The sequence below is a fragment of the Aythya fuligula genome, chromosome 3 (genome assembly GCF_009819795.1).
Source record: "Aythya fuligula isolate bAytFul2 chromosome 3, bAytFul2.pri, whole genome shotgun sequence".
Classification (NCBI taxonomy): Eukaryota; Metazoa; Chordata; class Aves; order Anseriformes; family Anatidae; genus Aythya; species Aythya fuligula.
Genome location: NC_045561.1, coordinates 9,830,076 through 9,850,364, shown reverse-complemented (window position 1 = coordinate 9,850,364; position 20,289 = coordinate 9,830,076). Strand labels below are relative to the sequence as shown.

At 44.5% G+C, this 20,289-nt stretch overlaps 1 protein-coding gene across 3 annotated transcripts in view; it reads left to right on the top strand.

The window, feature by feature from the left end:
• The window catches only part of MEIS1 (Meis homeobox 1), a 103,947-nt gene that overhangs the window by 46,084 nt on the left and 37,574 nt on the right, over nucleotides 1–20,289 (top strand). For all 3 annotated transcript variants that reach the window (XM_032184773.1, XM_032184772.1, XM_032184771.1), the window contains exon 8: nucleotides 8,458–8,603. In XM_032184773.1, coding sequence (XP_032040664.1) covers nucleotides 8,458–8,603 — 146 coding nt within the window. The remainder of the gene's footprint in view (nucleotides 1–8,457; nucleotides 8,604–20,289) is intronic.

The following is a 20,289-nucleotide window of genomic DNA, read 5'->3' as shown; positions in this document are numbered from 1 at the left end:
ACCCCTGTGACATATGGAATCCAGTCCTACAAAAAAAGGATTTGGGGCAAACAGCATCTGAGCTACAGTTCCTGCAGGGCACACTGCAGCTTGGGCCAGCATCAGTTTGTCTGGAATTGGCCCAAAAGAAAATGCTTTAGACTGGCTCAACAAACCCAAGCGTTTTGGTTTGTGTCAGCCAACAATGAAATGTTTTCTTTTGACTTTTTTATTTTTTTTTCTTCTCAATAGAAAAATCTAATTTTGAATGGTTTGGGCAGTGTCAAGGTTTTGGCACGTATTTCCTGTTGTAAAACATGAAATCTACAGCATCGCCTCCTCTGGAGGAGGCATGCTGGCAGGGCCCAGGGCGTTTTAGCTCTGTTTAAGGAAAGAAGCCTATTTAAATGCTCCACTGTAATAAACTGTTTCCACAGATAACGCATCCCTTAGTTTATACCTAATATGCTTCTGATCTTTGCTTTTGAGCCTCTTATAGCTGCTTGTGCTCAGTCCACGAGTCAGGTGTCTTACGGGCTGGATAAACACAAAGATAGAGCCAGTTGTTAAGGAGCTATAGAGATTTACAGAAGTTTACCTCGTGGCTGTTTGGGGTATTAGTTGGGCATGTTTCCCCTGGCAGAGCAGTCCTGTGCTCCTCCTGCTGCTTCTTGTGCTCCTACTTCATAAGTGAGCAAGTCCAAGCAAATCCAGTTGTGGATTTACCTGCACGTCAGCCCCATGTGGTTGACTTCTCCTGGAAAACACAGCTGGTGGACCCTTGGCTGGGAAGGCCAGCTCTCCAGCTGAGGCTGGAGAGAATACGTTTCAAAAAAGACCTATAGTTGACGGAAACAGAGAATGACTGAGAAACAGCTTTTCCCAAGAAGCGGTAGGGTCGCCACAATGGCTTTTAGGTTAAAAAAAAAACGTTTAAGCTTTTTACAATTCTCAGTTGAAGCAGGATGTTTTTCTGTTTAACTAGATACTTTTCTTTTCTGTAGGGTATTTGCTTCCAACTGCTCAAAGTAAACTTCTGTAGCTGGCAGCAGAAAGTTGTTTGCTTCCCATACAATGAATTGCTTTCTTTTTAATATTTCATACGGAGCATAGATGCTTGGCTCCAGAAATATCTCACAACTTACTCATAATAGTGGAGTTTTTGAACCCTATTAAGAAGTGCTGCATTGTGCAGAAGAAGGAGGTTTCCTTCGTTTTAGCTGTAAAAAGCTGCCGAACAAATGAAAATGAGTAAAATATGTGTTTTTTTTTCTCCTCCCCTATTCATCAATGCTGTTTTTACTCTTTGTGTAGACAGCTAATTTGCTCGTTGTTTGCCTGAAGGGAATTCAAGTCAAAAAGGAGGATCGAGTTACTAGAAAAAGGTGCTCCTGTCTCCAAAGAACAAAGTACAATGATTCAAGGGAAAAACTTTGAAAATTTGTCAAATGCCAGAGTGTAATTTATCCTTGTCCAGGTTACTCCGTCTATGAATATTTGTCTAGGATATTTTTGCACATGTTTCCTCTAGTATCTAGTAAATATGGATACTATCTGTGACTGACAACCTCCCACTGTTTACGTCATGGTCTGAATCGTTGCATGAAACATGCGATGCATCTCCTTGAGAGATGCGTGCAAACCCAAGTACAACGGTGTTTGTTCCTTGCTAATGTTCATTTTCAACCTTGTTGTTCTTCATTAACTTTTTATTAAGTATATTCGAGAAGGCTTTTTCCTTAAGGAATAAGAAAAAAATAAACCTGTCCCTTGTCAACACCATATTTCAAATTCACAAGCACACTTCCATCATCATTGTAAATCCTTTTTGGGACTGCTTCATAGCCCGTTGAATGCACCAAGATGATTGCCATTGACCTCAGGAGGTCCCGAAGTGGGCTCTTCCATCAGATCTGACTAATTGTGGATCCAGACTAACAGAAAATGTTTTTCCCAGTAAAGAAATGGCACAGCTACTTTAAGTGTTCTGATGTTCATTTTTCTTGTAGCCCCATCCTCAGCTTGTGTGCCTTGCCTGGTTATTGGCAGGTTGAGAGGAGTCATAGTGGGTTACTGCTGTACATGCACATGTGGATAAATTTTAAAATAATGTATTCTGGGGAAATCTACTAACTTGACAGGCCTTGTCATGTGGATATCTTGAAGTTAGGTACATAGGTACAAGTTGGCTTTAGCAGCTGGGCATACATCTCCAGACCATGCCAGTGCCTCCCAGCTCTCTCCTGGCATACCTGAGCATTGATCCCTTTGTGCTGCTCACATTTCCTCCTTCCCCTCCTTGCTGTAAGGAGAAATGATCATTTCTGATAGTTTATTTGCTCTGGTACATTGGTAGGCAGGAGTATAAGCCACGCTAGCTCACCTCAAAGCCATTCGGGTATAACTTGTGCTCACCGCGTCCTTTGAATTGGAGCTGGTTGTCAGAAAACAATCAACCAAAAAACCTCTCCATATTCTTTGATTGCCCAAGTCCATTCAATATTGGTGGTGTGAAATGGCACTTCTTGTTTTAAGTCCATGAACAGCAGGTTGTGGCATGTCTCTTTCACTCTTGGCCTTGTTTTACAAAAACAACAAAACAACACGTTATTGCACCCTTGGATCTGCTTTCTGAAAGTTCATAGTTTGTACCTTACAGGAAAATTGCATTTCACGTGTAGACCTGTTCTTGCTTGGTGGAAAGTCAGCATGGTTGGTGTGTGGATATCCAGCAAACTAAAGATGTGTTTCTGTAAAGGGGTGGCATAGGTAAAGGTGTAGAAATTATAATAGTTATTCGAAGTTAGCACAGAGCATTGAAGAAAGGTTAAAGAAAGTCATTTTGCCACTTATATCTCTCTAGTACATTATGTTACTCAAAGTTATTAATGAATCTTCCTTTCCAGTAACTGGAAAGGTTATCTAACCATTTTGTGTTCTTGGAGGGGTTAAAAGAGAAGGGAACTAACAGAGCTGTGGCTCACCAGTGAACAGTTAAGTATTTGGCTTAGGCAATGTAGGATTTCTCCTCCTATCAAAAGCAGGAATTTGAGGAACTCATATCTAAATGCATTTTAAAGAAAATGTTAGTAGATGTAAAATAATAATCACCCTACTGAAAAGCCCACCAATTTGGGGGCACCATATTGGGTGTTTCTGTTCGTAACACCAAAAACATTGCGAGTCTAGCGCAGAAGACAATAGTTTTTGTCCAAAGTCAGTGGATATTTAAATTATATTAGCTTATTAAACACGAAAGTATGTGCAAACCTTAAAGTTCTTCCAAAAGCCTGAAGCTACTTTTAACAGGAGAGATTTGGAAGCATAAAACTAAGTTCAGCTTAGGGAGCTTGGAGCCTCTCAGAGAAAGCTGGTTCAGCCCTCTCTTAATGGAGCCACACAGTCCAGGGTGCACTTAAAAGTTGCTCTGGGTCTTTCGCAGGGCTTTGGGGGGCATTTCTGGCACATTCTCTCCTGTGAACTCCTCAAAGCGATGGATTTAGATGCTTATCTAGAAGTGGACTGTGACAGCTGTGAAGTGGGTCGGGGGGCCGTGCCGCTCTAGGCCTCGTTGTGAAACTGATGCCCTCCTCTCAGCCTGTCCCAAGCCACTGCCGTGGGCCAAACACCTCTTCACTTTTAAAAAGCAGGCTTTTTAAGAGTCACGTTTATTCTGTGATATAAAAGTATTTGTAGGGCAGATACAGAATTGGTCATGAGATGGGGCTACTTGTAGTGAGAAATAACCTGTTGCGTCCATTTGGTGAAGATATTCGTTGTGGGACAGCGATAGTTGTCTCTTGGCTGCTCAGATTTGAAGGAAAGGTGTTGTTGATCTGAAGAGCCACGTTAATTCTCAAGTCAGGAGTGTACTAGGATGTGTCATGGACAGGGAGCCAAATTCTGCTTGCCTTTGCTCATGAGTGGAGACCATGGTAGGGCAGTTTGTGAGTAACGCTGTGTTGCATACACATACACACCATACGGCCTGTGCCACACAGCTGGCGGGTTTGGGCGCTCGTTTCCACCCCAGACAGATCCAAACCCTCAAAAAGCCTCGGGAGCATTTTAAACTTGATGCAGGTGAATAGTTCCCATGAAATCAGAGAGACTTAGCACATCACGTGTAAGCGTTTGAAAGGCCAGGGTTATGAGGACATCCGAATTTCCAGCCTTCCCTGAGCTGGAATTGGGACCAAGCTATGCTATTCTCCCTGCCCTTCCAACACTGCAGGGCCTGAGGTTTAGCTTCGGTTCAGTGTGAAACCCAGGGAGAACTTTTCCAGCTGCCCCTTAATTTTTGCAACAGTGACCAGCAATAGACGCGAGCACATGCTCAGCGTTGCTCTCCAGAAGTACCTATTTTGCCAACAAAGGTTTATGGCAGATCACCCGTGACAAAGAGAGCATTAACGGCTGGAGGAGCCGCTATAAACTCGGTTGCCCTTTGCTGCTTCTGCCTCCAGTTTTGGGGAGCGGGAGGGGAAGGGAAGTTGTAGGAGGCAACCGCGGAGAGGAGGGGGACGCGAGTGAGAGGAGCCCCTGCTGGCATGGCCGGCCTGACCCATTCAGCGGCCTGAATACGATAAATGCCGCTTTATCCCGTCTTGAAAGGAACAAGATAGCGCGGCCTAAATGCCTGGGTGTGCTTAAATAGGCAACTGTGGGACGTTTGAGTGGAGCGTGTTTGAAATCCGAGCTGCCCAGCAGCCCGGGAGCTGCCACAGGTCACCTGCCTCGCTCCATGGGGACGGGCCCAGGTCCCGCAAGAAATCGTCCATGGACGAATTGTAGTACAAATTCCTTTCTTTGTCGGTTGGCCTCTTTCACTAGACCATGGCCTATAAAATTTAGTAAAAACAATTCTTAAATATTATTTGAAAGGGCGAATGGCCACGCTGAAAGGTTTGACAGTTTGACATATAGCGCATGGTTTTGATAGCTCGGAAGGCAGAGCGTGGAGCCGAGGCTCTCCTCCTGCTTGTTACAGCCTCGGTGGTTTTTAAATAGTGTCTAGTTGCTGTGCAGGGCGGCTGCGCTCCCAGCAGCCTGACAGGCAATGAGTCTGCTTCAGTGATCTTAAATCCTTTCAGACTAATTTGTGAGAGAGCAGAAAAACAGCTAGCACCTTTGGATTCGGTGCTCGGAACCGGAGAATCAGGTATTGCCAATTAAAGCGCCATTGCCAGCGATCATATCAGGACAGATTACTTGCAGTTCCTCTGATAATGTCAGGCGGTGCCTAAAGAGAAGGCAACTGGGAGCTCCTCCACAGACAAAGGACCCGAGCGGACCAAACTCATCAGTGGCCTAGGCCGAGGCAGCGAGGGCCAGATTGCCGCGTTAGGGCCGTGCATATGTGCAGCGCAAATGCGAGCAGCACGCCTGCTCTGCCCCCGAATAGCCACGGGCCATTTTTAAGAGCCTCTGGCCCCTCAGTCACTGGCCTACTAGTTAATTGCCACACGGACTTGGTGACACATGGGCAGATAATATGACATTTTCGGTTTCTGTCACTAGCAAACGCCACGGCGTTGCTTGCACTAGTTGCTAAGAAGCTGTCAGAAACCATTAGCAGCTGGCTAAAGTTGCCCTATGGCATTTCCTCATGGCATCAGCAAAACAAGCATAAATCACCCAGCGGAGCCTCCCGCTATACTAATGAGGCTGTAAGCTTGTTTATGGACTAGCATCATTTCTATGATTATTTCCACCTTTTCAGTTCGCCTTCATTTGGCGGCAGGAGAAGTCAACTTCAGGAACAAAGTCGCTGCTGACATTTTACAAATGCGGTTCGTAGCTGCTACCGTGTGGCTGGTCAGTGGTTCTTCAAGTTTGTTTAGTGATCTCTGGAAAGAGGGGGGAAGAAAAGGGGAAGGGGGTGGATCTCTGGAGACCTCACAGAGGTGAGCATATCAAGTTGCAAAGTAGATGGAAATACTAAAATCCACAATTGACCATTTAGACTTCTCTCTGTGGTTTAGTCCTTACAGGGTCAATTTTCAATTTAAAAAAGTGGAAGAGGTTAAACAATTTATAAAAGTCTACTGAAGAATTTGCTTTTAGGATAGCCGGGCGCTTTATTATCCACTCCCTCCCTTTCACTTTCTCTGACTTGGGTCGGACGGGGCCAGGGTTTATTGTTTTAGGCTTTTCTGAACATGCACCAGTATTTACACTGGATTGAAAGCATTTGCTTCCAATGAAAATCTTGTCTTAGATTACAACCCAGCAGTGTAATTTCCCTCCCAGATGGGAGTAAAGTAGCAGTATTTGCCTAAAAACAGTAGGAAGAACAAACTATGCATTAAGCCAAGGCTGTTTTTGGCTTGAGCTAATGATGTAACAGAAACCTTTTATTTGGGATAGGTCACTGCCAGGGATTGAAGGAGGTGATCTGGCTCGCGCTTGAAAGGTTTCTCCATTGTATCTACATAAGTCTTCACTTAAAAAATCCTGTTCCTAATGCTTCTGCTTTCATACAGCAGAAATAAACAGGAAAGGTTCTGGGGAGTGTTATAGGTGGAATGCAGAAAGCTTTTCCTCCCCTAATGGAGGATATAATTCAGGTGCCCCGGAGGCATGCTTTCAGGAATTCTCTTGCCCGAGGTAATGGGAAGCTCAGGCTGCTTTAAGGCCTTGATTATCTATTGATGCACAAAGCTGGAAAAAAGTCATCTCCCTTGGATTATAGTAGATATTTCCATAAATTATCAATGAGTCCTCCTCCCGTCAGGCACGAGGCAATGCCTGCTAAATTAATCTGAAGGGGGTTTGAAATGAGGAGAGAGTGTATTTAAAAAAAAAAGGGGGGGGGGGACAATTGTAGGGAGGTGGTGAAAGGCAGTGTCATTAGGTTAGAAGCTTTTCATTTTTAATCAATGAATGCGTAATACTTTTCTTTTCCTTGTTTGCCTCTCTCAGACAGAAAGTGGATTAGCCCGTGGAATTTTAAATGCTGTTGAGTTGTTTCCTTTGCTCATGTTTCTTTTATGAATTATTATTTTATGTGGTGAATTGCTTCTCTGTATAAAAGCCCTTTTTTACATACTGGGCTTTCAAAGAATTTATCGGATATCTGATTTCTTCATAAAAATCTTGTTTGTTTCTATAACTACTCAAGGTTACCATATCATTAAAGACACAGGCCAAGTCATAAGGATAATTATAAATTTGCCACAGTCAGTACGGTACTAAAAATATAATGCTAATAATAACTTTTTCTGCTGAAAGCTGTTTAACAAATCATAATTTTGACAGTCTACATACTTTTTTTTTTTGGTGGTGGTGGGTTTTTTTGATCGCTAACAGAGATAGTTTTGATTCAGCCTAATTCAGATGACTTTCTTGATCATCCTTTGCCCAGGGGTGTAAAAACCACTTGCCTAATAACATCACAACTCCATGCTGCTACAAATGCAGTGTCTTTAGAAGCCAAGCTACATGGTTCAATCCACATGCAGGGAATGAAAAGACTGAATTTCTATGTGGACTTGTTTATAAACTGCTTTCAGGGTTTGAAACAAAAACGGCATGCAAACTGGCTGGGCACCGCAACTTTTTTTCTCCTCTCACTGCTAGCCCATCAGCCCATACCAAAGTTGGCTGCTATGCAGTTATGTGCTCCTGTAGACACGCTGCTAATGTGATGAGAAGTGTCCGAGACCTTCTCTGCATTAAGGAAATTCATTTTGGATCAGTTGTTGTTTAACGGGATCAGACACCTTGCACGGATGTGGCGGCGTGTCAGCACAAAGCCGGGTGTTAATTCCTACGATGTGTGTCAAATTGGTACCTACTTATCCCAGTATGAACTGCTTTAGGCTGGGGCTGGGCGGAGGGGAGGCCAGTTAGCTACCCACGTCCCATCAAAAAGCCAGGGTACGCTGGACGTCTAGAAAAGACTTAAGTGGTGGACCAATCCCGTGGTTGTTACCGAATTTGGGAAGAGAATATGATGTTGCAAGAAAGTTGCATTCACACCATTTTTCACATCCCAGAGCGGGACGCGGCACCCAGCTTCGCACATGTCATGGGTATGGGACGCCATTGATGCTTTTCTAATTGCCACCTCAGCCAAAATAGCTGATGGGGATTAATTTTTGGGAAGTGACCCAGTGTGAAGAAAAGCCATTTTTTTCCACCTTTGCAAGCAGGATGCTTTGCAGAAAACAAAATCTTTTTTTTTTCTTTTTTTTTCTTTTTTTTTTTCTTTTTTTGGTTTTGGGTTACAGTGCTGAATCCAGTGGCAGGAATGGCTGCACTGTCTTTCAGGGTAATCCAGAACTGGGCGGACACAGTCCTGAGACCCTCCCTCTCCCCATGTCTCTTCCCCCCCGTCCCCAAACCCCTGGTGAATTACAGTGTTAAAGAATTTATACCTCATTTAAATATTCATGCAGTTTATACCCAAAGCCAGGCTTCGGCTGAAGTATATAAAGGTAGCATAAGTCAAAATTTGATTCACTATATTTACAGGTGACGGCTTGGACAACAGTGTAGCTTCCCCCAGCACAGGTGATGATGATGATCCAGATAAGGACAAAAAGCGACATAAAAAGCGTGGCATCTTTCCCAAAGTAGCCACAAATATCATGAGGGCATGGCTGTTCCAGCATCTAACAGTAAGTGAACTCTAGATCACATATGCAAAATAAAACATGGAAAATGTCATAGTTGTAGTAGTCGTAGAAAGCAAAAATACGTATTGTGTTACTGACAGGCAGCTCAGGGAACTTTTCCGAGCAGAGCTGTTGCCTCTTTGCTAGATGCCAGGGGAAGAGCATGGAGCGTATGATGTTATGGTTTTGGGGTGTTTTTTTTTGTGTGTGTTGCTTTTAGATTTTTGGTTCGAGTCGCAGTTGTTAGCAGGACGTCACCGCAAAGTGTGACTGAGCTTATACTAATAACCTCGGAGACCTGTCCTGCCCCGCTGCTCGCACAGCTGCAGCTCCCACTCGCTGACGTGGGAATCGCTGCTTCGGAGCAGAGAGCAGCTTTTGGGCCCTGGGTCTGTGCTCCAGAGAGCCGCAGCAAATAATTGGGGAACTTTAAAAACAAAGCACAAGAAAACAAAGACCTTATTCAGATGTTTGTCAGAACATAGTTAGAAGCTTCACGATGAAAGGTCTGAATGTATCTGGTTTAATAGAAAAGTATAATTTTTTTTTGGTGAGACGTTCTCATTCCCACAGTGTAAGTTACCACTGTATTTAACATCATAAAGGGGTGGGGGGATGAGCAGCTATTTCTGTTGCCACAGCTACCTGTATTTATTTCTGGGATTAGAAATAAAAAGCTCTGGACAGGTGTGCAGGGTTAAGCTGAATGCTGGAGCTTCTTTAAAGAGTTTATATTGTGTACCACACCTACTAATGTTAGCGTTTAGAAAAGTGTTTCTAATGCCATTCTTCTTTTTCATCAAATTATGGTGATCTGACACTGTGTTTTCATCCACTATGGGGATTTAAGCCTTTGGCTGGAGATTTTCTGTCTGCCTTTCTGTGCCAGCAGGATAAGGCCCAGGCGAGGGGTGCCTGCAGTCTGCAGGCAGTAGTGAAGAACAGCTCTGGCCTCTAATCTCAGCAGTTTGACTCTCCCCCCAGCCCGTAGGTAGGGTCAGGGTGAAGCCAGCAGCCGGCCAACTTGCCCAGCCCCGGTGGAGCCCAGCCAAGAGCATGCTCCTGATGTGGAGGAAGCGCTCACGCAGCTCGCCCTTCTGTCCCCCGCTGCGCCAAGAAACCAGATATCTGCCGTGACTCTTGTCAGCACGGGGATCAGGCAGGGAATCCTGCCCCACGCGGCCCTGGTTTGCTATGAATGAACCTTCGTGCCTGAGCACTCCTCCTCCGAGGCTGGAGAGGGCCTCAGATGTCTCCAAGTTAATCCCAGGCTCTGCATCAGCTGTGCCTCAGCTTTGCCAGCTCCTTAGCCCTGTCCCTGCTGCCTTCAGTGCAGCGCTCCCAAAGGCCCAGGTCCCCTTTGGTTTGGTGCAGACATGGTGGCTCCTCAATCCTCGGTCTTGTCCCAATTCAAGCTGACAGCCCGGTGTCTCTCTGGAGGTAGATGTGGGGTTAGGGGCATCTCCCTCCAAAACAGTCCATCCCAAAAGAGATGCTGTGCCAGCAGTGATGCTCAGGCCAGCATGATGAAGCTAGTTCAGGTTCTGGTGTGAGGAGATGCCCTGCAAGCTCTGCAGTCAGGACAGTGACAACGAGGCGTGCCAGGGAACACTGAGCAACAGCACATCAGTCCCGGTATTTCCCAGCTGAGGAAAGCTGAATTAAGTAGTATATGTTACGATTGTTAGTACTCATAGTAAGTTTTCCTGGAAGCGGCCTGTTGCTGTGTTTGTGCTGGTAAATTAAACATCACCCAGGCCAGGAATGTTACTGTCTGTAACACCAAACTGCCTGAGCAGTCTCTGGCATGCTCTTAGCCCGGGCCAGCTACCACCCTCAAAACTTACTCCTGGGAGCAGGGCAGAAGGTAGTAGGGGTGATTCCTGGAAGCCCTTGTGGAAGGAGCCCAGGCTTCCCCTGACCATGCAGCTGGCTTCCTGAACAGCGTGAGGACCAGAGAACAGGCCCCGTTTTGTCCAGATTAAGTGTAGGATGAAAGCAGCTTTTCCCTCTTTTGCTGTGCAGTAATGCTGTGCAAAAGACAAAATGAGAGTGCCCATGGAGCTCGCTGTGGTGGTGGTGGGTGTCCTTTGGAGCCACCACCTGGGATCACTTTCTGCTTGTAAGGTGGGCCCTTCTGGAAAGCTCAAACACTGAACCCCCAGGACCTGTGCAGTGAAGCCACTGCGTTTTCTACCTTACAGCACTGAGCTAAAGCTTGCTTTTCAAAATCCACCATCCCCTGTACAGTCCAAGCCCAGCCAGGTGAAGCACACATTTACTGCAGGGCAGCTTCTTGTGGCAGCAGCAGAGTAGCTCCAGGCTTGTCCGATCCATCCAGCAAAGCAGAATTGGTTCACTCACCCAAGCCCAACCTTCTGCTAGGACCTGGGACAGGCCTTTCGAAATGACTCTCGGTGGGGTCAGGGACAGTTAAAATGAAAGCAGGGCCGGACAACCTCGTAGGCTGCGAAGCCACCAGAGAACTCGTGCCCTCAGAAGAGCAGTGAGGCTTGTGTGGGGAGGAAGGTGTCCTCCAGCAGGCATGTCGATAACACGGGAAGAGCCAGCACCATAGCCAGTGCTGGAGCAACACAGTGTGTTGAACAGGCGAGCTGCTTGGGGTGCTGCCCTTGTCAAAATCCCAGCGTGTGGAGGTCTAGCAGGTGGTGGGGATGCCCCCACAGGCCCACACGAGGGCCCAGACTCTGCAGCAGCCTCATGAGGGCTTCCTGGGGTGGAGGCAGGCAGATCTTTGGTGCTCACCTGGCTGTAAATGTCTCTGCTGGCAGCCGGAGACAGATGTGTTGCAACCACTGTCCCAGGATGTTGCTGTCAGTGGCTTTAAAAGGTGCAGGAATTGCTGCTTGGCCACGTAGAAAGAAACCCCATGATTGCTGCACACCTAGGCCCAAGTCGTGGCTGCCATCAGGTCACAGGAGCTGAGAGGCTGAGGAAATTAAGACTCTGGTTTGTTTTTGATTTTGGGCCCTGTGACTGCTCCTATATCCCCGAAGACTGGGGTGACGGTGTCCCCAGCTGGGCTTCGCTGCAGGAGGGAGGTCACCCCGAGGAATGGTCAGCTGAGGAAACCAGAGATCCCCTGTCACTTATTCATTGATTGATAATTAGTGAGATCGATTGTTAGTCTTCCCTAGGTTGGACACAAGGTCCCCTTTAAAGCGGGAGGGAAGGAGAGCTGGGAGGTGGTTCTGTACAGGCGAGGGACGTGTCATGGCAGACCATCTCTCCCTTTGACCCCCAGTGCTTAACCTGCCTTCGCTTTCCCATCTGTGAAATGGCAGGGAGGCAACGAGCAGTGGTTAAAGGCAAAATGCAGCATCCCCTTGACCACTGCTAATTCCTAATGGTGCTGTTATTTGGGAGCCTTCCTTTTCAGGGGCAAAGGATTTTTCTCACAATTATAATATTAATTCACATCAGTGGCATGGAATTAAACAAAATAGACAGTAATTGCTGTGTCTGTCATACTAATGATTAATGGTTGGAAAGATTTAAAATAAGTGTAGGTCTAATACAATCTTTTAAAAGTGTATAGGCTGGTTTAATTCCTCCTATGCAGTTATTTCATCCCAAAGACTATTAAGCCTTCCTCTGTGTACTGACTTCATTTCCTAAGGTTTGTCACTTAGTTCTCATTTTCCACTTAGGAGGAAATTCTTTTTTCTTTATTGAAGAAAAAATCAAATGCAAGGCCGTAGCCTCTCCGGTTGTTGAACTGTTTGGGCAATAGCTCCGGCTCAGTGTCATGCTGCAGCCCCCCATTATTTTGACTGATGTGCAGAGCTGAGTTGACGTATGCCCAAAGGGTAGGCAAGCGCTGTCCTCTGTGGACGCAGGCAGTATGCTCTGAAACACTTCAGGGGATAAATTCATCCAAATTGCCTTCCTTTTCTTCCCCCTGAGAATAGCAACAACAAAAATAAGCTAAAACAATATGAGAAGTGGTAGCCAGACTTACACTTAAGACTTTGCAGTTTTTATTTTTTAACTGTTGCTATTCTGACTGAAGTTTTATTCATATCCGCATCGGAATAGCTGCCTTGCTTGGCCATTAGTTAGGCAAGCCATAGGTGTTGTTGAAATTTATGGTGGTAGGTTATTACACCAGCCTGTAAATTTTGATGTTTGTGAAATCTGTTTTTAGGGAACTGCCATAAATTTGAAGTGCGAGGCACAGCCTTTTACTATTTAAAAAAAAAAAAAAAAAAAAAAAAAGGCTACTAATAGTTTGGTGAAGAGGTGAGGATGTCACCAGTCTGTGGAAGCTGAGCTCCAAATTAGATGGGGTTTGTGGGGAGGCATCAGGTGAACATCGAATGCCATCAGAGGGGCTGGGGCAAAGTGTTCCTGTGCAGGAGCTGGGCTCCACAAGGTTGCCCTGAGGGTAATTCCAGGGTGTGCTGCAGCATGGCAAAATTTTGCAGGCCCTCTTTTTTTTTTTTTTTTTTTTTTATTATTTCTTGGATCACTTTACACTCAGGGATCACATCTCACCACCATTTTTCAAGCAGATCTCCTCGCTGTAATGTATAGCCCTCAACAGGGATTGCGAAATAAAGGAAAAGCTTGGAGGAAGGGAAGGAAAAAAAAATATTGCCTACAACGAGATCTGTGTAAATTTAATTGTGGCAACAGGATTAGTTTCTGCTTCAACCCATAGTATGGTTTTGTCCCAGGAATTGTACCTTTCTGTTTAAAACTGTTTAGGAGCAGGGAGTTTAGGGGGGTGTCTTTTCAAGTATTTTGTCCACTCATTGTGAATTCTCTGCACATTTTAAATCCAGGTTAATTTAAAATGTTGGGATTCAAACCTCATTTTGGGGATTATGCAATGTAATTAGTTTGTTACATGATGAGTGTTTGATGATCTTCACGTTCATCATCTAATCAGGCAAAAAAAAAAAAGCAACATAAAATTATAATCCCAAAAGATGTTTAATAACAATTTAAACTATTGAAGGCTTTATTTAAGTACATTAGGGGATTATAAGCTACTTTTTTTTAATGGTGCCAAGAGGTAGATTCAAGGACTTCAAACACCTTTTAAAAAACAAATTACCATGATTTAAAAAATGAATGGGCCTAGGATTTCTTTCATGTAAATCCCATAATTTAATCATTATTTTTAACTGCTTTTAAAACCATTTCCTTAAGAGGTTAAATCTTACTGAAATGGGAGACCAAGCAGAAACTAAAAGACGTAGCTGAAATATGTTGACTTTACAGTTAAAATGAGTGTGTGTGTTTTTTTTTCCTGTTATGTATCTGGATTTTGAACCTTTATTGATTGCCTGATACCATTTTAATAAGCAAGATAACTTTTAATAGGCAATATGCAATCTATCTAGCAAAACTGTTATTTGTGTAAAAGAATTTATTGGAGACGGGTATTTGAAGGAGTCGCTTTTTACCTAGTTAGATCCTCTTATAAGAGGCTGCATCTCTTCACAAGATGCTATTCTGATGGAAGAACACTGTCACACTGCTTATTTCAATAATTTTCATTTACAGGCTAACAACTTTTTTAGATCAGGTGGATTGCAGGTTGTCTCTTAATATCCCTCAAGAGTTCTGAGGTCCTGCCTTGGGAGGAGCAGGGGGTTAATTTGTCTCCCATCCCCTCTCCCTTGTTGGACGCCCATCTATGTTTGGAAAGGAGAATAGTGAGAGGGCAAAGGGGTACAAAGCTAGGCTTCTGGAAACATAAAAAGGGGAAATGATTGGCTAAAACCAGGAAGGGTTTTCTTTGTTCTCCTCACTGGAGGGTTTGGAGATGTTAAAACAAACGAAGTCCCCCAAAAGCTTTCCCCATCGTACTACTTACAGCGCCCCTCCATCTGTGTAACAGGGATCAGATTCCAATATATTGGACTCCGAATGGGTTGGGTCTTTTTTATTTCCCCCTTTATCCCAAATACGCAAGTCTCCTCTTTCACTTGATTTTATTGTGGGCAAAGCTGTAAAAATCTTTCTTCCACATCTGCAAGACTTCTTAGTGCCAGCTGTCCCGAATTCCTGGGAAAACCAGGCAGTTTTGGTCTGGTCACCCGTGCACCTCTGTCCCCAGGAGCAGAGAACAAAACCAACGTGCAGGTTGGTGCACAAGTCACGGTGAAGGGGTGTTCAGACAGTCCCTTCTGCTGGCAGAGGTGCGGTGGCAGCCGTCTTTAACAGGAGAAAAGAGGAAATTTTATTACGGGAGAAGATAATTATTCCGAGGCTCTGTCAGAATTGAATTGAGAGCTCCAGAAAGGAGGACAAACAGGATTTAGGTAACTCGGTTTGAATTAACTTCTTAACCCTTGGGTTTGATGGAGCTCATGGACTGTCAAAACCTTAAGCATTTTTTTTAATCTTCGTTGAATTTGTTGCTTTGACCTGCTGTCCAGCCCCCATGGACTGTCCCATTTTCTAATGTGGGTGAATTTTGCCTTTTTTAAAGAAAACTGTTGTTTTCTTTGGCAGGAGGGGGAAAGAAGGTGGTGGTGGCTACCCGTGGCAATGCTTCTGTTGCTCCACTTGTGTGAATTTCTAGAATATTAAATAGTCAGCTTGGAGCTGTGCTGCAAACCTTTGGTTTTAGACCAGAAAAGAAAAACACAGGGTCCTTTAGTCAGTTTGTTCAAGGAAACGGGATTCCTCGCTTAGGCTGTTCTCATGTACAGAAGTTTGATGTGGTCATAACATCTGCTTTCTCAGATCTAATTCAGTCTCATTTCTGATGAAGACAGTCGCTGTGTGGTTTTAAACTACAGGGTAGGAAGCATCTCATCCTGAGCCTCTCGCGGATCTCAGGAAGAGCAGTGATCCAGGGAAGTGTTTTGGTTGAAATCAGAAGGAGCCAGCAGCCTGGGCTAGATTTTAGAGAGAGAGAGAGTGTGTTCCCAAAGGGCTGTCTTATCTTTTTCCCAGTCTCTACCTTGGAGGCACTGTTGTACTGATGTGGAAGCCACTAGCACATTAAAGAATTTGAATTATTCGGAAACTGCTGAAACACATTAGTATTTACACACCAGAAGGATTTCACATCCGAGTAGAAGCAAGGGAATACTGAAAAGTTGAAACATGATAAACATTAATTCAGATGTTAAATTACACTCGCTCTGGTTGTACTAGAACTCCTTTTGTTTGCAGAAATGCTCTCAGAAATGAGTTTACCAGCAAGAATGTTTGCAGTAATAAGGGTTTTTAAGTCAACACGAGATGCTTTGCTTTCTTCTCCACCTTCTCTTCTCTTTTCAAATTTGCAGCTGTGATATTTTGCATGTGTGACTTCATTTTTGAAATGAGCCTCTTCCAGTCAGTGAACAGAAACGTGTTATGTGACTTACTGTCTTTCTGCAGTCAGAGCGGCTGTATAAAATTCACGTATCGCATTTTGAAGGCGAGGGGGTGGGGGGTGGAATCTGACCACCAATTTGTAAATCTGGAAGTATCCACGGAAATATTTTGGCAAATAATTTGCAGTACTAAGTACACCAAAGGAAACAACAGTATCTTGGCAGGCAGTTTGTGAGCAGGAAATGAGGATAAATTCATGGGCTCGCTTGTTCATTATTAGCTGTTTGTTTAGCTTGTACTCTAACACAGTTGCTACAAAGGAGTCGATGTTGATTCTCAGATATGTTTATGTATATAAGTGCCAGTGTTAATTTTTTATTGGCAATCTCCTAACTCTTTAAGGAGTTTCACAGAGCAGCAGTGTAAGCTAGCGAGCGACTTAATCAGATCAGGTGAAGTGCCAAAATATGGGGCACCGAACCAGCTGGGCACATATCTGATGAGATGTGTCAATCTGCGGTGTAAGATAAGCTGCCTTTCAGATAGGGTCAGGTTTGGAAGGGGTACATAAAGTTGTGTAAGATGCATTCCCTCGCTCTGGCATAGAATATCCTACATCTGTTTGCATGAACTTAACCCGTGTCTGAATGAACCGCAGTGCTGATATTGCAGGGAATACGGTAGTGGGGAAATTGTTTGCCTGTTGTTCTCGGGACAGGCATGAGAAACGAGTTGTTTTCTACCCGTTTTAAAAATTTTGCTTCTTCTTTCCTGCATTTACCTCCAGCTACACAGAATCTGTACTGTTACAGCTTACATGTTTTTCTCCTTGCATACATCCTAGAAGCCCTATTCCAATATCAACCAGTTATGGTTACCGTATGCCCATCAAAATTTCCTGTAGAAAACTTCTCTTGTGGAAGGATTTTTGTGTGTGTGTGATGGCATGCTAAATTTTTCCATGAACAGTGCCTTCCTTTCCCCCAAAATGCTCAGCTGAAAATCCATTATTCACTATATGAACAAATGTGTTGATCAGACTCACATTTGCACTTCTGGCTCCTCACCCCGTAACCTACAGCAATGCTAAATATATGTGTAGAGAGAAGGTAAGTAGGCAGAAAAGAGTTTAAGTTAATATGTAGTTATCTAATTTACCTCGTCTTTTGCATCATTTCCTGATTTAGACCCATAATACTTTGCAGAGTGCTCGTTTCACTTCAGTGGTGGGCCATCATTTTAATAAGGCAAGGTCTAGGAGACTTACCAACGGGTCTTCTGTTTTATGAACCAGAAACTTCTGCCCAGAAAGTGCTGCTCAGACGCTAGGTATAGCAGGAATATTCCTTTCCTGACTACTTGACCCTTTCTAATCCATCCTCTACAGCACAAGACATTACAAAATTAGGTAAAAGAATAAAAAACCAACCAAGCAAACAAACAAAACAATAACAACAACACACTATGATGGTCTCCATCAAGGAATTTCTTTAAGCTCACAGGGGAGATGGGGGCACTCTGCTTTAGGTGCCTTGCAGACTCCATTCTCTAAAGGTAACTTGGAAGTGAAGCTCCTCTTTGTAGACCCACCTGTATTCAAATCAACTGGAGCTTTCGAGGTCCCTAGGTGATATTTTTGGGAAGGTTTGTCTCACAGAAAGGCAGAGAGCTGACTGCGTGGCCTTGGCACCCCCTGAGCTGTGGTTCGCACCCGGGGCCATGGGTGCAGAGGGTTGGGAGCCCTGTGGGACTGCCAGCGGCACCGGGGGCAGATCCGTTTGGTAATAACCAGAATCTTCGGATTCTTCTGAATAAAATGCAATTTTAGTAATGTTTTCATAAACAGTAGTAATGGTGGCATTTTAGTAAACAGTGGCATTAGTTGCATCAAAATTGCACCACATTGGCTTTTAAATTACTCCACCTGTCTGGATGAATAGGATTTTCAGTGTAGAGGCACACAGACAGCTGCTGCTAATGTTTTCTTCTCCCTGTGCAGATAATGCTGGCAAATCTACAGCCATAAAGGCCTGGTTTGTGATGTAAAACGCTACCTGACCTACTGGCTCTGGTGCTACAAAAGGACCAGCTTTAATTACTAATGGCCGTGTTTTAGTTTTGTACTTGTTGATGTAAAAATGTCATCTTAGAGCAGCGTAACCTCTGGTTCACTTCCACTGGCAGCGTTACACTCGCCGCAATTATTTTCAAAATAATTTGTGCTCCTTAGTGGCAAGCTAAAATCCTGCCTCGTTAGCTTGCAGATAATTAGCAGGGGTCTGGCCCTCTGGGTCCCTCTGCCCTCCGGTCCCACTGGCTCCCCAGCACCCCAAGGGACGCACCAGGCTGGAATAGGAATCGTGGCCGTGTGCACTCAGAAATCGCACTCGATGTGTTTGTAGGATTGTCCCTCCCTTGTGTTGGATGGGTGCAAGACGCCAGTGCTAGGAATTTGTGGGACGAATTCTCTCCTGGGTCGTTCCCCATTAACAGCCCTGAAGCTGAAGGGTTGGCACGGAGGTGAGGTTGGTAGCAGCCGGTCATCTGCGGCATGTGACGATGCTGGAACTTTAATTGCAGTACCAAGCTGCAGAGAAGGGACTTGTAGGGGCCTGGTGGCCCTGGCTGTTAACCATCAAGGGTGTGATGCTGTCCCGTAAGGCAGCCGTGCTGCCCAATGCCATTTCAATGCCTGGCTGTGGGGTGGGATGCCATGCAGGCACTGCCAGCCTGTTTTTTCCACCAAGCACCCAACACCAAAAGGGCAGATTGTTCGCTCCCAAAAACGCACAAGAGCTCAAAAAGGGTTAAAGGCTCTAATGGTGCCATTAAAAATACAGCTTGCCAATGAGCTATTTTGTGCGAATGGTATAAATATAAGATACACTTGTCTGGCTCATTTGCAAGCATTCTTTTTGACTTCTTTCACACAACTGGTGTTTTTGTGTTTAATTTAACAAGAAATGAGTAGTAAATGAAAGCTGCTGCCTGAAATCCCACTGTGAGCGTGTTTTGCACTTGGCTCCCCAGTGAAAAGGCAATTTGTGAAATTATGTGATAGAGTAATTAGATGAAGCCAGGGCTTCTGATTGTTGCCATGCTTATGTGGTAAAGGTTTGCTGGGGGAAAAAACGGATTATTACCCTGGCAAGTTGGCTCAAAGCTTCTTCATTTATTTGTAAACAGAATATTTAGTGACCGCATAGGAAGTAGCTGTAATCACCAGCTCGTAAAGAAACCACAGCAGAGCTTTTGGATTTTTACAGAGTGCTCATGTAAAATTTAAGCTGGGAGGCAGAATCCCTGTTAATGTAATTAGGATCTAATTTACCACCCTTTGCACACAGATGTAATAATGTCGAGATATTTATTCTATCTTTAAGCACATTACATATACCTCGGCGCAGCAGTTACTGAACAGAAACAGGTGTGAGCACTTTCCGGATTCATTTTTACTCTGTAAACACACGGCGATTTAAGGGGAAATATTTACCAAAAAAAACGAGGGGAAAGAACGTCTGCAAATGAGGCAGTAATGGACAGTTGCCCTTTATGTACTGATGGATTTCTCAATGGTTAAGTAAATTAAAGCAAATGCTAGAAAAATCAATAGGCTTGCAGAGTCTTGGTTGTGCCTCATAGACTTCAGGACAGAATGACAGATGTGGTGCATATGACCCATTTAAGTATTAATGCTTGGGAAATTGCCTCTGCGTGCGAGGTTATAGGCCTAGAAATATTGTTAGATTAAATTACAGACAATAATATTTTTAAGCATATACGGAATTTATATGTTTCAGTTTAGTTGTTCCTGCGCGTTAAGGTTGGCCCTGCAAGATGAGTTGCGTACTTGTGTCTCTGGAACGGTAAATCAGTTGTTAACACGTTCGAGCACTGAATCCTCTTTTTCCAGGGCTGCTGAGGATCGCCAAGTGTGTTGCACGCTACGGGGCTATGGCCAGGGAGGGAATGTGATCCCTAGCAAATGTAGCATATAAGTGAGTCTAAATTAAAGATTATTACAAGATGGCTTTCCAAATGCTGGGAGGGCTTGTGCAACGCAGAGCATCGCTGTTCAGCCGGGTTGTTCTGTGGGGCTAAGCACAAAGTGAAGCACAGGGTGCATGGTTGAGGCAAGGCAGCCATGAAGTCAGACCTTTCTCACCTTTCCCTGCAAATGCCATGATTGTAACGGGGCGCGTTTGCAGAGGTGGGATGAGTAAAAATTGACCCCGTGCAGAAATCCTCCCCAGATAGCGGCGTTGTGATTAATCCAACTCGAGATGAGCTGGTATTCACCATCTACATTTTTTTTTTGTTGTGTCTTGCCATCCTTCCACTGCAGTGCTGGGGTGGCAGACCAAGGTAACAGTGTCTGTGCCAC